Raw genomic sequence first — 15,145 nt, 5'->3', positions numbered from 1 at the left:
CGTATGTGGGTCCAGGTAAGAATACACGAGTCATCTATTTTGAAGCTCTATTGACCTTATATTTATTTGAAGTGATTTATATTTTGCAGCTGCTGTCCTAAATCCGAGGTATGCATATACGATGGATCCAACTCAAGAAATGTTTCGTGGACTCAAGGATACATTTGAGCACATGACGGATGTCCAGAGAGCCGTGCAGGCATTGCAAGAGCTTGAGGTGTTTCGGCAGAAGTTTGGTGAGTTTGGTAGTGAAATGGAAATGAGAATGGCGATGGACCCAAAGACATCCCCATGTAAGAGTTAGTCCGTAAGACATTGTTGTTTTCTGTATTCCAATATATTGCTTATATACTCGGTTGCACATGCAGCGTCCTGGTGGACGATGTTCGGATCAAGCACTCCAAAGCTGCAGTACCTTGCCATGCGGCTTGTTTCACAATGTTGTTCATCCAGTGGATGCGAGCGGAACTGGAGTACTTTTGCCTTGCTGCATACAAAGGTTCGCAATCGGTTGTCGCACAAGAAACTTAACAAGCTGGTCTATGTCAACTACAACCTTCGTCTGCGACTTGAGGAGGTCTCCGGCCCACCGATGCGTGAAAAAGGTGATTTTATTGACTAGCTGGCCCATCTTTCATTCTACGATGAGAATAATCTGGTGCGGGAATTGATGGAATATGGTAGATCTAACCGGGCTCCAGTTCTGGACGAGAATGATGATGACGGAGACGTCCCTCTCCCATCCCACATTGTTAGGGATCAAATAAACCTCTCAGATCTACGTGAGGCTACGGGGAATGATTGCATCAGCGATTGGGCACGTAAACATGTGGGTGACACTCACCTAGGGAAGAGGAAGTTCCAGAAGGGGCCTACGAAGGGTGACCCGAAGCGTCAAAAACGAAAAGGAAAAGCAGCAGCAAAATCAGTTAATAGCGACATCTCCACTGATGATGGCGATGGTGAGCGTAGTCCACCGTATCAGGAGACTGGGGATAGCAGCTCGGCTGATGATGGTGATGATAGTGATAGTGCTAATGCTGGTGGTAGTGGTGCTGGTGGTAGTGGTGGTGGTGGTCCCATTCGTTTCACAAGTATACATTGCACCTATATATGCACAAATGTTTCTGACTATGAGTACTAATTATGGTATATGGTTAATTGCAGGGGAGACTTAGTTCATACATGCTACTCGGGACCCCGACCATGGAGCACCGGAATCGCAGAGGAGAACGGTTGGACCGACGGACTACGACACTCCACAGTATTCTTCTTCCTCCTACAGCGATACCTCGCACTCTTTTGACTATCCGATACCTGACATCAGCATACAGCCACCGACAAGATGGGTATACGAATGGAAAAACCCCCATTTTTACACTATGTTAGTTCAGAAATGGGAGACAACATCGGCGTGGATAGGGCAATCTTGGCAAGACTACAAGGCCGAGCTGCTTAGAGTGCGAGGTTTGAATGTGATGTCCACCGCCGAATACGAAATGGCGTCCCAAATGGGGGTCTTCCCATTCTTATGTTGAACTTTTATTGATGTGTATCAGTGACTACTGTATTTGTATGCACAATTATGACTATATTATTTGTATGCACGCTTATTACTATTGTATTTATATGCATGATTATAAATTGTTGCTTTGGTGTGGTCTTTTACATTAATATGTGCATAGCTCAAGCCAAAAATTTCATTTATTTCACACCGGGAAATCACTTTAAAACTGTCGGTTTTTTTGTTCACCGCCCCAGTTACCACTCAAACCGGAGCGGTTTGAGTAGTAAACCGGCCGGCTAACCGGTCGAAACCGGTTGAACTACCGTTTTTTGTTTGGAATTTGAATTTGACTGGTTTTTTTTCGGTAACCGGTCAAACCGGTTCGGTTTACCGGAACCGGAGGGCGGCGGTTTCAGCCGATCGGTCGGTAAAAAAAACCCTGTCTACACCCGATGGACACATAGGACAGGTTCCAGTATTTGATATATGCTTATTGGCCAAAATCACCAAACATGGTATACATCCATGAATAGGGGTGTAAATGGTACGGATATTTCCCGACCGTATTCGAATTCGATCCGGTCTGAAAGGATTTTTATCCGTCCGTATCCGATTCCGACTATTTGTTATCCGTAACCGATCCGTATCCGAATGCTCAAAACTTACATTTTATGATGTCGATATCTATTGCAATCTTATCTGATAAAAACTAACACTATCCGTATCCAACTCCGTATTCGAACATAAATATAAAAACAAATACGATATCAGTGATATTCGTCCGTATCCGATCCGTTTTTATCCCTATCCATGAAGCACTCGCCAAGCAAATATTTTAATCTTGCTCGGTACTAACATTTTCCACAGATCTTTCCATACTGAAACTGAGCTTGTACCACCTGCAGCAGCGGCATTATTTCTAGCACGGTACCTCTGGTTCCATTGGCAATGATAGGCCGACTTAACTGTGAATAACCTATTCCGATTATGGTGCCAAGCTACCACATCCTCGCGGCCATTGCGGATAGGGATTTGGAGGATACGGTTAGCATCAGTTGGCCAAAATAACGAACGGATCAGCTGTACATCCCATTGTCCATCAATTGGGCTAATTAGCTCATCTACCGTGGATACCAGAGTATTGCCTCTCGGTGCGAAAACCTTCATGTTATGGCTATTGGGAATCCAATGATCATGCCAAATATTAATTTGTGATCCATCGCCAACACGCCAAATATAACCTTGTTTGAAACATTCAAGCCCCGCCAGCACGCTTTGCCACGTGTATGAACTGCCGCTTTTCCTTTTTGCTTGTAGGAATTTCCCATCCGGATAATACTTTGCCCTCAACACTCTTGCACATAGCGAGTCCGGCTCGCATAGTAGCCTCCACACCTGTTTTGCAAGCAATGCTAGGTTGAAACTCTCAAAATCTCTGAACCCCATACCCCCTTTTGCCTTTGGTAAACACAATTTCCACCATGCCTGCCAGTGGATCCTTCTATTTCCATCATCATCACCCCACCAATACTGCAATATTATGTCTGTCATCCCTTTACATATTTTCTTTGGGATTCTAAACACCATCATCGCATATGTTGGCACGGCCTGAGCAATAGATTTGATTAAGACCTCCTTACCTCCTGAGCTCAATATTTTCTCCTTCCAGCCATTTACTCTCATGCTTATTCTATCAATGAGATGAAGGGGAGCAATCACTCCTGTCCACCCCAACCAACGCCGGCAAACCCAAATACTTATCATTTAAAGATTCATCAGTAATATTCAGGACTGCACTCACCTCAGCTTTCACATCTGGTGTTGTGTTCTCAGAAAAAAATATGCTTGATTTATTCTCACTTAACAATTGCCCAGAATTTTGGCAATACCTATCAAGTATGCTCCTCAGGCAGTCTGCGTTTTGTTTGTCAGCTTTCATAAGAATTAGCGAGTCATCTGCAAATAATAAATGGGATACTGTCGGAGCTCCTCGACAAACTTTTATCCCATCTAATTCTCCTGTCTGCTTAGCCTTCTGTATCAGGCAGGATAACCCTTCAGCAACCATCAAAAAGAGGTAAGGGGATAGTGGGTCCCCTTGTTGAATGCCTCTGGTTGGAGTAAAGGATTCGGTTTCCATGGAGTTAAACCTGACCGAATACTTAAGTGAAGAAACACACGCCATGATCAGCCTTACCCATCTTGCATCAAAATCAAGTTTTAACATAATTTCTCCAAAAAAACCCCACTCCACCCTGTCGTATGCCATATGCATATCCAACTTAATTGCACATAGCCCATTTTTCCCCTTCTTCCTCTTGATGGCATGGATACACTCATATGCAATCAAAATATTATCAGTGATTAGTCTACCGGCACAAAGGCACTCTGATGCCCACTAATAATAACAGGAAGGATAGCTTTCATTCTATTAGATAGCTTATTTCTTTCTCTTCTTCCTCTTTCTATCTTCAATCCTTTGACCTTATTTCTTTCTAGTGTTACTAAAAAATAAGCACATCAAGCAGCTTATTCTTTGGCGGGGCTTCTGTGTCTCTTGAAGATGATGATAATGACAGCGCGGCCAAAGCCTTTGCTTGGGATTCTTTATCCATGTCCAAGAAGAAGCGATGCCTATCAACAAGAACCATAACATGGGTTCAGAGTCAGCATCTAAGAGCGCTAAACCACTGGCCAAATGGATGATACGTTATGGAAGGAAGGTGTTGGGCGCCGTCAACATCCTGTTGGGCACTGCCACCTGATGGCCAGGCTGCTGCCTCCTCTAGCTGCCTCCCTCGAAGGATGGATTTGGAACTGATGCTGTGCTGGTTAGAGGTGGAGTCATGCTCTTGCAGGTGAAGAAGATAGATGCAGGCCCGTATCTGGGCACGTGCAGGCCGTGCGACCGCATAGGGCCCCCGAATTCGAAGGGCCCCCAAAATATTAGGTATATATTAGATATAGTCATGCAAATACTTTAATTTAGTTGATTGTTTGACCAAATTTGTGACAAAACATGGCCCAAATTGCTCCTAAAAGATAAATCATTGTAGGCGTATCACTTGCTACTTTTTTTTACATGGGTGTTGTTTGGGGTCACGTGTGCGATCTCAAGTGTACCTGTCACAGCACCCCAACCTCTTCAAGATTTCGTGTTTTGGAGATAAAATCGGCCTAATAAACCAGACCCCTCAATGCTTTGTTGCTAGAACAAACTTTTTTTCGGAAAAAATTTTTTGTTGCCCAAACAATAACAATTGTTCCAGCAACAAAAAAAATTTCCGGAACAAAAAAATAGTTATTGGGCCTTATGTGATGATTTAACTATCAATCACACGTGTGACTTCTAACATTTGTGCTTTCACACAGCACATCGCGCTCGTGTGACTTCTAACATTTGTGCTTTCACACAGCATATCGCGCTTGCCGACTGGTATCGCTTGGTATTCATGATCCTTCACTAGGTCACCAGAGCTCCAGTCCATTGTTTCGCACAGGGCCCCCGAATTTGCCGGTACGGCCCTGATAAGATGCAACTGCTCCTTCTGCATGTACGTGCAATCAAGGGCAGTTTGGCCCTTTCCTGCGCTTGTAAATGGAAAAGAAAATTAAAAATAAATAAAAGGGAGAAAATTGTAAGGGAAACGGGATGTTAATGATTTGGGTGGTGATTTTGCGAAGTCCATCTTTAGAGTGCTAATTCTATGAAGCTCATTGTTTGCGGTAGCAAAAATCCAAATTTCTCCCGCCTGTTCCCCTCTGCGTGTGCCAGCTACGGTTTGCGGCGGCTCCCCTGGCCGGCGGCGCCCCTAGCCGGCGGCGACGCCTGACCCTTCTTCGTCCTTGTGCCCATCGACGTCGACGCCAGCGCCCCTGTGTCTTGGAACCAGCGCCCCTCGATGTCGACGCCAACACCTCTGCGCCCTGGAAGCCAGCGCCTCCTGTGACCCTCGACGCCGGCTCTCCTCCCAGAGGATGCCTAGAAGCGAGCGCTCCCTAAGCACCTCGACGCCGGCTCTCCTCCTCTAGAGCATCTGTAAAATCGATTCCTCCCTTCTCTTAGTGACCAAAATCAATTGGATTTAAGTTGTAATCATTTGACTCGTGTAGCAATCGTTCGATTTGTGTGGCATTTATTCCATTTGTGTAGCAAATAGTGGAAGAAATCATGGTTTATATAGGATTTCGCAGCTTATCTCAATCTCTTTGAGATAATTCCGGCTCCTCCATGAATGGAGTCAATAATATATTTACTATTGATGGTGGATGCAAAATTTATAAATAATTAAATTCCTCTTCCAAATATTATCTATTATATGCGAATCAGTGCTTTTATAATCAATCTGCATATAAATAGTCTGACAGACCTTAAGAGCATTAAAGACATTTTGTATCAAACCTACAGTCTATAGGGCTTTTAGCTTTTTTATTGCTCACAGCCCACAGCAGTTTTTTTCCACAGCCATAGCTTAACCAAATAGACCCATAATAGATAGATATAGATAGATTGATGAGATTTTGTATCTCAAGTTGTTTAAGTTCCAGGCCCCAACATATAAAAATAATTATAAAAACTCTTAATGCAGTGTAACAAAGTTATAATGTCTTTATCACTTCGTAAGTTCATATTTAAATGTCAAACTTTGAGCTAGTAAACGAACCTAACTACTACGCGTGTGCGTTGCTCACGGCTCGTTTTTATTGCAATAGGTTCTCTTAAACATGATTTTGTTACTTGTAGATATCTATATAACATATATAGATGCACCCCACTGAGAATCATTAACTCTATTTCTCTCAACTTGCAAGCTATCCACATTAGACGCCACGTCACCATCCACTAAGACCATCTATTTATTTCTTAGATCGATTTTCTGTGAATAATAGCATCCATACATGCAACTTATTAGTCTTTGCGAGTATCACGCTACAAAATTTCTACACGGATGATCAATAATTTAAGAGACGTTCTCAACAAAATGAACATATTTTCATATATAATGTCATTAGCAAAAGAATATTGCCATACAATTATCTTAGTATTTCTATTTTTAAATTTCAACTTAAAATTCTGTTTAGAAAATTCCCGCAGCAACGCGCAGGGTATCACCTAGTTATTATTATATTTGGGTACGTCTAGGTTACAGTGTATTCTACTCCGTATCTTACAATGTAGTATTGTTGTTTGGGTTGCAAATTGAGGGAACCTCAACTTATGTGATTTTTTGTTGTGGAACCTGCCGATCAGAGTTTGAGTCATCGACACGACACCGGTGCTCGTATTTTCCAAAATTTATTTCAGAATTAGCGAGGTGCCAATGATGACTTCGTCAATTTCAAAGATATAGCTCATTTTCTCATAGATGCTCACAGCCTCACAGGGGTAGGGTTGCATATGTATTTAGGTTGAGTGTACATGTGCTTATGAGGTCTGCATTTTTGTAAAAGAAAAAACTATACTGTATTCAAAAAAAAAACGCTTGAGGTCCACCGTCGGTTGGACCAAACCAAAATTTCAGAAAATGTTACAATTTAGACAGTTTGGAGGACATGAATTGTTTAAAATTGTAAATAAAATAGACTGTCCCTTAAAAATTGTCATATTGGAGGATTGGTGTGGTTATATTCCACTGTAATATCGTTCCTCATTCCAATCCATCATCGCTGTTTCCCCAATCCGCCCCAACCCCTAGTCAAAAAAAAAAAAAAAAAACGCCCCAACCCTCTCGCAACGCCAGCGACCGGAATTCGCCCACACCAGCAGGTAATTTTTCCCTTGTTCCTGGGCGATTCTTCTCCTAGAATCTTAGCTAACAAGAAACTTGTACAATCTACTTCCCGATGGGCGGGATTTAGCAAGAAACACATTGCATTGATTCTTGTTTGGGGTTCGTGGGTTAGGGCTGCAGGAACTGAGTGAGAATCTAAGATGAACGTCGCCGGCGAGGCGAGGGTTACCAGCAGCAAGAAGTGGAGCATCCTCTACCCTGTGTACATCAACTCCAGGAAGACGGTCGCGGAGGGCCGCCACGTCGCCGCCGGCAAGGCCTGCCCCGACCCCACCTGCGGCGAGATCGCCGATTGCTGCTCGCATCTCAAGATCCCTTGCCATATCGAGGTAACCCACAAAAATCCCACATTACCCTCCCATCCATAGATTGATTAACTTGATTATTGATTTCTATTTAACTCGGTGTTTGCCTGTGTTTGCAGCCGGATAAATCGTACCCGAGGGATTTCTTGCAGGTGGGGAGGGTGAGAGTGCAGCTCAAGAGGGATGATGGCTCCCCTGTCAACCCAGAGATTGTTACAAGTATGCATCATTGATCCCTCGTGCTCTTCTTTCCTCTTGTTTCAGTATTTGTGACAGTAAGAAGCGGTGCCTTGATTTGGTAAAAGGTGGGGAAAATACAAAATGTAGTCGAAAATATCTGGGTTATGTGACACTAATGCAGGGACTGTGGTTTCCAGAAACGAGTGCATGATTTGCGTGGCCAAACTGTACTTCTTGGAGATAAAGATGCTTATCATTGCTGTAATGATGACTGAAATGCAAAATTCAGGAGACATTCAATAGAGCTTAAGCATGATAATTGGCATAAACCTAAAAATGATAATTCTAGTCCCGGAAAATCCCTTTGCTGCCATTGCAATTTCCCCCAAACCCCTATTTGCCACTGTCAGTGACACAGGTGGGCCCTATGTGTCAGTGTCATTGAGATAGCGATGGCAAATTATTGCAACGGCATCCAAGAGATTGCCTGCGGATCAGGTGTGTGATACTGTGATCTGCCTAGAAGATTTTGGATAGTATGCCCGACAAGGACATAATTTGAATGTATTGCCTGTAGTCACAACACATAGGAGGCTAATATATTGTTAATCTTGATAAAACGTAAAAACCTGTGGCTGACAACCGACTTGCTCTACATCGGTGGCAACCTTGCCAGCCATGGGTCCCAGTGCAACTGTGCAAGACACTAAAGGCTGATACCAGATGACAGCTCATGCGTATCAACGGTCCTTGAATATTCCTCTTGTAGTGTTTGTGATTGAAATTCTGTTTTGCTGTGTTCTTTGAGGCATTTAGAATATTATGTGTTGGAGGAATTTTTTCACTGTGTAAGCACAGTTAGACTTAGAGCATTCGATATCAGTTTACAGTAATGGTCCAATCATGGTCCTATGCATGTGTAGTGTGTACTCAGTATTTAGTTTGTACGAAAATAATTAGTTTTGTGCATATACCAAAAACCTATAGATGGAACACTTCTTTTAGTTGGAAAACTAAAGTAGCTTGTGAAAATTTTTGAATTGCTAACCGTTTGATATGATACATTGTGTTTGTGGATTCTCTTTACTTGGCTTTCAGTTTTGTTATGATGTACTAACCTAAACTACCAAATGCACTCTTAAATTCCAAGTATCTCACTAAGCATTCCGTGTTTATAAATAACTGATTGTTAATTTTCTTTTTATAGGCATCTTTGCATTAGCTGTGATATTGTCTTATCTTGGTATGAACTGAACATAGCTGTGCTTTTGCAAGTTTCTCGAACAAACATTGTAAATTATTCAATTGCTTAGTATGAACTCAAGCCTCAGGAATCAAGGTGCAAAGCTTAAGTTGAAACTGATGTTGCATAATTAATATACTATTGGGTTCGATGTAGTAATCCTCATAGAATGAGGTTTTAGGTTTACCTCTAGTATCTAGTCGGTTTTTTGTCAGTATCATTAAGAAAAATTTGCCTTTACTGCATCAATTTCCACCGATATGTTCTGTTATGTGTTATGATGCAGTATTTTTATTAAAGTTAAATATACACCGATATGTTGATATGTGAATAACCATCCTTCACCTCATCATCAGCTCTAGATAGATGCAAAAGGAAATTTACCAATGGAATGTCTCACAAGAAGAAATCAGTAATTCAATCATTTCATTTCATGTAATTGTCCTTTTATGAAACTATGTTCCTGTAATGTTACTTACTGAGTCGCTGTCTTACTGAATTTTATAGTGCACATGTGCATTCTGTGAAGTGGTGCAATTACTTTTTTTTGTTTGTATGGAAGTATGCTCAATCTAGTGCTTCTGCATCATCAAATTGTTAATACAAATTTCTGTTCAGTCTATTTGTTTGCCTCTTCATTTTCTTTGGAAATACATTCAATCTGTTCAACTTTTTTTACTAGCCTTCAAATTAAGCTACAGATTCATGTTGTAGACATAGGTTAAGTTCCATCTATATTTTTGAACTCAGACTATTTTAGCTAGTTCTTGATGTTTGTTATGGTGAAACATATATCTGTACTTACTTTGGGAGAGTTGCTGGACCACCTGAGCACTCCTAGAACAATGAATGTTAAGTATAAGAGTTGTTGGTCAGTATGTCTTGTTTATCAAAATGTTTCTTTATAATAGAAAGAAATTTGGCCAGCCAGTAGTCTGATTATGTTAGGACTTTTTGACCATTAATGCTAGCCTGTCATTGATTAATGCCAAAAAACTGCATTTCCATTTAGTCTGCTTAGTGTTTTGTCCGTAAGGAAAATTGAGTGTACAGATTTTCTGCACCAAAATTGGTGAAACTAACCATGAAAGTGAAAGACTATTGTCTGGATAAATTGTTGTGGGTCAGTAGCCTGCCTTGTATCTATATAGGCCAGTATAAATTGAAGGAAGGGGCATAACAGTACAATTATATTCATTTTATCTTTTTTTTAATAGGGTCTCAGCAAAAAATTGTCACACTGTAGTCTAGTTAGCTTGCTGTTTACAAGGTTCTGATATACAAAATATGGTTGTACCTAACAGGGAAAGGTTATATTTTCATATTTCCAATGATGGATGTGGTATGGTTCTATTGTGTTTCGCTGCAGTATCTGGAAGAAACAGGCCTCAGTATACTGATTGCCGCCGTTGTTTCTTCATCTTTGTTTATCTAGCCTTTAGTTTCTTTCATGCTTAAGCTTCACTATATATTCCTCATGCACGCTATAAATGATTATTTTTTAGTTGCTCATCTTACTCATCCGCATTGCAGAGAAGAAGCTGATGCTCCAGGTTGCGGAGTTGGTTCCTAAGCATCTTGGAAGGACTAGGAAGCAGGAATCTGCTTCCAATTCTTCATCAACAGCCCTATCAAAGACGGGAAAGGGTGGAAGGTATAAAAAGTAATCGTGTCATTGCAGGAACATGACTAAACTCTGCCGAGTTACTCCTGAGGTGTGAGAAATAATGATCTTATGGAACTATGAAATTAAGAGGGGGTAGGTTACTGAACTTTCAGTGGAACTGCTTTCTGCTTACTTACAGGAGCTTAGCTGGTCGTGCTTACTGAATCAACTGGCAGATATTAAGTTGTTTTAAGAGAGAATTCCCTATCTAGCACCAAAAAAAATGTTTCTCTTATTTAACATCCAAACTTGAAAACTTTATCTAGCAATAATTGAAAATTTTGTTCCCTATCTAGCACTTCCATCAGTTTGAGGACTTAAAAAGATGTTAACTTCAGGGTGAAAAGATCATTTCACCCCACTATTGATTTGTACTAGTACTGCCATTCTTTTTCCTTTTATTTGCCCCGGGTACTCTTCACGCAAAGACAAGTCGGGTAATAATCCCGCTACATGCACACAAGGGCTATCACGAAGCTTCAAGAATCAAGATTCTTCACTCAGATAGCTCTACCCTACCCAATCTACAGCTGAGGTCACGGCTCTACCCAATCTACAATTAAGGACCCTATCCTTCTCATCACCATTGAAGATAGCTCTACCCAATCTACAATTGAGGTCATGGCGCATGAACCACAACAGTTAGAGGATCCACTGATAGAGGATGAGTCTTCTCCAACTGCAGTAGTTAGGAAGGGTGAGGATCTTGCCTGTACTCCTACACTTCCCCCTTCGACACCGACCACGAAAACAAGACGTCGGCATAAGTCCTACGATAGATCATCACTTTGTCGAAGCGCCTGTATTGCAAATCACGGTGTGCTGAGAAACTTGGGAATTGTTGGCAATGATGGAAAATGTAATGAGGATGCAATACAAGACTATGCAGATTGCAGAGTTGTTACTGCCAGACATCCACAAGCTTTTTATGAGTTTAAAAGGTTGTGCCTTCTGGGACCTTGTGGTGGAGATTGCTTCACATCGTTGTGTTATCGCCATAAATTAACAGGATTAATTTACGGGCCGAAAGTAAGATGGGCTTGAAGCGGGAGATTGAAGAAGGCTTGTAAATCGGCTCCTGCGTGAGCGTTTGGGCTACATGGGCCATGTATCTTTAGATTTAGTTCAAGATTAGAGATAGAGTCTGATCGGGACAAGATTAGTTTAGATTATTTCCCAAGTCTCCGGACTATAAATATGTACTCTTTGTTATTCATGAAAAAAAAGGGAACGCCATCACGTCTCACAAACAACAATCTCGGCGTATCGCCACCCCTAATTCTAGGGTTTCATCTAAGTAAACGCCATGCTGCCCTGATCGCTTCTCGCGATCAGGGCAGCGTTGTTCTTACCTTTACCTTGGTATTACTCGTACTGAAACGTTTTTGATGGCGAGTAGTACTAGTTATCTTGATGTTCATAGCATGGCTTTTAATAGATCTATCGTGCTTTGTTGCTTATCATCTACGAACATCATGTTGCCTTGATGCGATCATGTCATCATCTTATACTAGCTCTTGTTGCATAGAGTTAGCTGCGTAAAGGCAACACCCTGCTTCTTTTACGTCTGGTAGATCTAATCTGTTATGGTTTGCTTTTTTTCTTAAGAGTTGGCGTAATATCTGCTAGGTTAGGCCTTGCAAACGGGTTGGATGATCCGGTGGCGTGTTAGATGCTCTGCTCTAGTCTTAATAGGGAATTGATCCAAGAATCGGCTCTTGCTAGTTCTTAGGCCTCTGTTTTGGTTATGGTTTAGTTATCTGTTACGTTTGTTAGGCCCAATCACGTGTAGGATGTTCCGATCTAGTAGTGAAGTTTTTACCGTTGTGGATTAGATCAATTAGATTTAATTGAAGTAGCTTTACAGTTATTTGCTTTAATCATCAATATCCGGATGCAAACAGATCCCATCTGACACCGGGACTCGATCGGCTCTTTAAAGCCGAAGCAAGAGTCGTCCCGGGGAGCCGACTACGGCTCGAACTTATGTTTCCACGTGTTTGTGTATGCAGCCATGCAGGCAAATCATTGCAAGCACGTCCGCACCTTCCTGATCGGGTATAGGTCAGGTGGCACGCCCTGCGTCTTCACAAGCCGCGGCGTGTGCTGGAATTGCGGGCCGTCGACGAGGGAGCAGTGCCTGCCAGCACCCCGGCAACCTCCCGGCTCTTCGTGTTGCCTGTCGCTGCTCGCCGGTGGGTTTCGACCGACAACACATTCTGGCATGCCCGGTGGGACATTCATCAACAACAACGCCCACCGTAGAGATGGCAGGAGCTCAAGATCAAGAACCCGCTCCCAAGCCCATCACGTATGAAGAGCTGACTCCAGAACACAAACTAAAATATGATGATATCAAAGCTCAGTTCGAAGCCGATCTTATCGGCTCTTTTGAGAGGACCCGCAACCATGGCATCAGGTGGAAGGGGTTCTCACCAGAAGGCGCTCTCGACAACGTTGATCTGTCTGTGCCGTCAGAGGAGCGTACCAGGGCCCTACGCATAGAGATGAACTACATGGTGGCTCACACGCTCCATCGGCACTCAGAAAGCCTGGTGAACGAGCTTGAGCGCGTGGCACATCGCGTTGTACAGGAGGTAATCAAGAACCAGTACTCCCCATCGGGACCAACTCTGGGGAGTCACAGGGGGGAAGCTGCATTGCAAACCAAGCCGCCAGTGTCCTACTCGCTCGCGGCAGCAGTACAGCAGAATTCGCCGATCTACGTCATCCACAAGATCGGCGGTGATCCTGGAAAAGGCCAGTTCTTGACCGGGCCACCCAAGGAGGTCCCGCACGGCTACACGTGCGCATACATCCCTGACAGCATCAATCCAACACGCTCGGTGCAGTTGGCAAACCCAGTGGCTTCTGGAGCAGACGCGGAGAAACAAGCGTGGCTGGCAAAGTACGCTACCGGGCCGACTGCTGAGCCATCGGCCCCAGGAGTTCTTAGTGTGGAGCAGGTCAGTGCAATACTGAGAGACCAGTTTGGCATCCTGCCCAAGAGAAAAGCGATCGGCTATTCCAAGCCGTATCCGAGTGACTACGACTTGATCCCATTGCCACCCAAGTATCGGCTCCCTGAGTTCACCAAGTTCAACGGGTCAGAAGGAGCCAGCTCCATCGAGCATGTAAGCCGATACTTAATGCAGCTTGGGATGATCTCAGTATCGGATCCGTTGAGGGTCCGGTTCTTCGGCCAATCTCTTGCAGGCCCAGCTTTTGGATGGTACGCGTCATTGGCTCCAGATTCGATTCGGACTTGGAGGCAGCTGGAAGACCAGTTCCATACCCAGTGTCACTCAGAGGCTGCTGAAGCTGGAATTGCCGACCTCGCCCAAGTCAGGCAGAAGCGAGGAGAGACTGTGTCAGAATACATACAACGCTTTAGAGAGGTCAAGAATCGATGCTACTCATCATGCATCACAGAGAAGGAGGCAGTCGATCTGGCAGTTTTGGGACTCGCTAAGCCGATCAAGGATCTGGCTTTTCAGTTGGAATTCACTTCTCTGGCACACATGGTGCATAAGCTTACGGCATATGAACACTACCATCCTGAGCTGTACCAGGACAAGTTCAAGCGCCATGTAAACATGGCCCAGGCGGATGAATCTGATGACTCTAGCGAGGAGCAAGAAGTGGCCGTGGCAGAGTGGACTCGGGGGGCAAACCCCGTCCCGTGCAAATGGATCAAACAGCAAGGGCTTGTGAAGGGCTTCGACTTCGACGTAACCAAAGCAGAACAGATATTTGATCTGCTGCTCAAAGAAAAACAGCTGAAGCTCCCAGAGAATCACAAGCTGCCAACCGCACAAGAGCTGCAGGGGAGGCTATACTATAAATGGCATCATTCGTTCACTCATGCCACGGGTGAATGCAAGGAGCTCCGTCGTCAGATTCAATCGGCTATCGAGCAAGGCCGATTAATCTTGGCTCAACACACGATGAAGGTTGACACGAAGCCCTTCCCGCAAGCCAACGTGGTAGAGTTGTCAGACTTCACTCCTACGAGCCAGAATTTTTCATTCCAGATCAACATGGCGGGGCCTGTACGTCGTCGTGACGAGCAAAGGAGAGAGGCCGTTTCTGGCAAACGGCCCCAAGATCAAAATGAGCCAGGGCGACAGCATATTACTGAAGAGCAAGTGCGTCACATCCGTAATCAGCTTCCTGCTTTCGATCGGCTTCTGGAAAAGTATGAATATCAGCACAAGCTGCGTCGCCGATATCAATCGGAAGAAGAGGAGTACGAGTACCGCACAGGGAGGATGCTGGGAAGGCGCAGGCTGTACGCGACCACTGGCATTGCCCGTTCTTCAGGTTCTGCTGGAATTCCGGCATGAGCCGATTGCCCACTATAGATGATTGTCTGGAGTGCAGGCCTCGGACATGCCAGTCAAGCGATACTTCGGTGTTCCGGCGCTTGGGTCCCAAAGTGCGTCACGACGA

General features: G+C 43.7%; 1 protein-coding gene across 2 annotated transcripts; it reads left to right on the top strand.

The window, feature by feature from the left end:
- The first annotated feature begins 7,153 nt into the window (after positions 1 to 7,153).
- Positions 7,154 to 10,991, top strand: LOC120699122 (signal recognition particle 19 kDa protein-like). Of its 2 annotated transcripts, none has more exons than XM_039983000.1 (4): positions 7,154 to 7,274; positions 7,420 to 7,628; positions 7,724 to 7,823; positions 10,561 to 10,991. In XM_039983000.1, exons 2-4 carry the CDS (start codon positions 7,440 to 7,442, stop codon positions 10,692 to 10,694), a joined length of 423 nt encoding a protein of 140 aa, XP_039838934.1. In that variant the 5' UTR covers positions 7,154 to 7,274; positions 7,420 to 7,439; the 3' UTR covers positions 10,695 to 10,991. The 2 variants fall into 2 exon arrangements, with proteins under 2 accessions (XP_039838934.1, XP_039838927.1); XM_039982993.1 differs by having other exon boundaries at positions 7,412 to 7,628.
- The last annotated feature ends 4,154 nt before the right edge of the window (positions 10,992 to 15,145 follow it).

The sequence above is a fragment of the Panicum virgatum genome, chromosome 1K, assembly GCF_016808335.1.
Source record: "Panicum virgatum strain AP13 chromosome 1K, P.virgatum_v5, whole genome shotgun sequence".
In the NCBI taxonomy this organism is placed as follows: domain Eukaryota; kingdom Viridiplantae; phylum Streptophyta; class Magnoliopsida; order Poales; family Poaceae; genus Panicum; species Panicum virgatum.
Note: the sequence above shows the minus strand (reverse complement) of the source record. Positions and strands in the feature narration are given on the sequence as shown.

Excerpts from the sequence above, each read along its gene's own strand:
- LOC120699122 (XM_039983000.1), top strand. The coding sequence starts at position 7,440 with ATGAACGTCGCCGGCGAGGCGAGGGTTACCAGCAGCAAGAAGTGGAGC. Across the intron at positions 7,629-7,723 it reads AGATCCCTTGCCATATCGAG|CCGGATAAATCGTACCCGAG; the intron begins GTAACCCACAAA and ends CTGTGTTTGCAG. Across the intron at positions 7,824-10,560 it reads CAACCCAGAGATTGTTACAA|AGAAGAAGCTGATGCTCCAG; the intron begins GTATGCATCATT and ends TCCGCATTGCAG.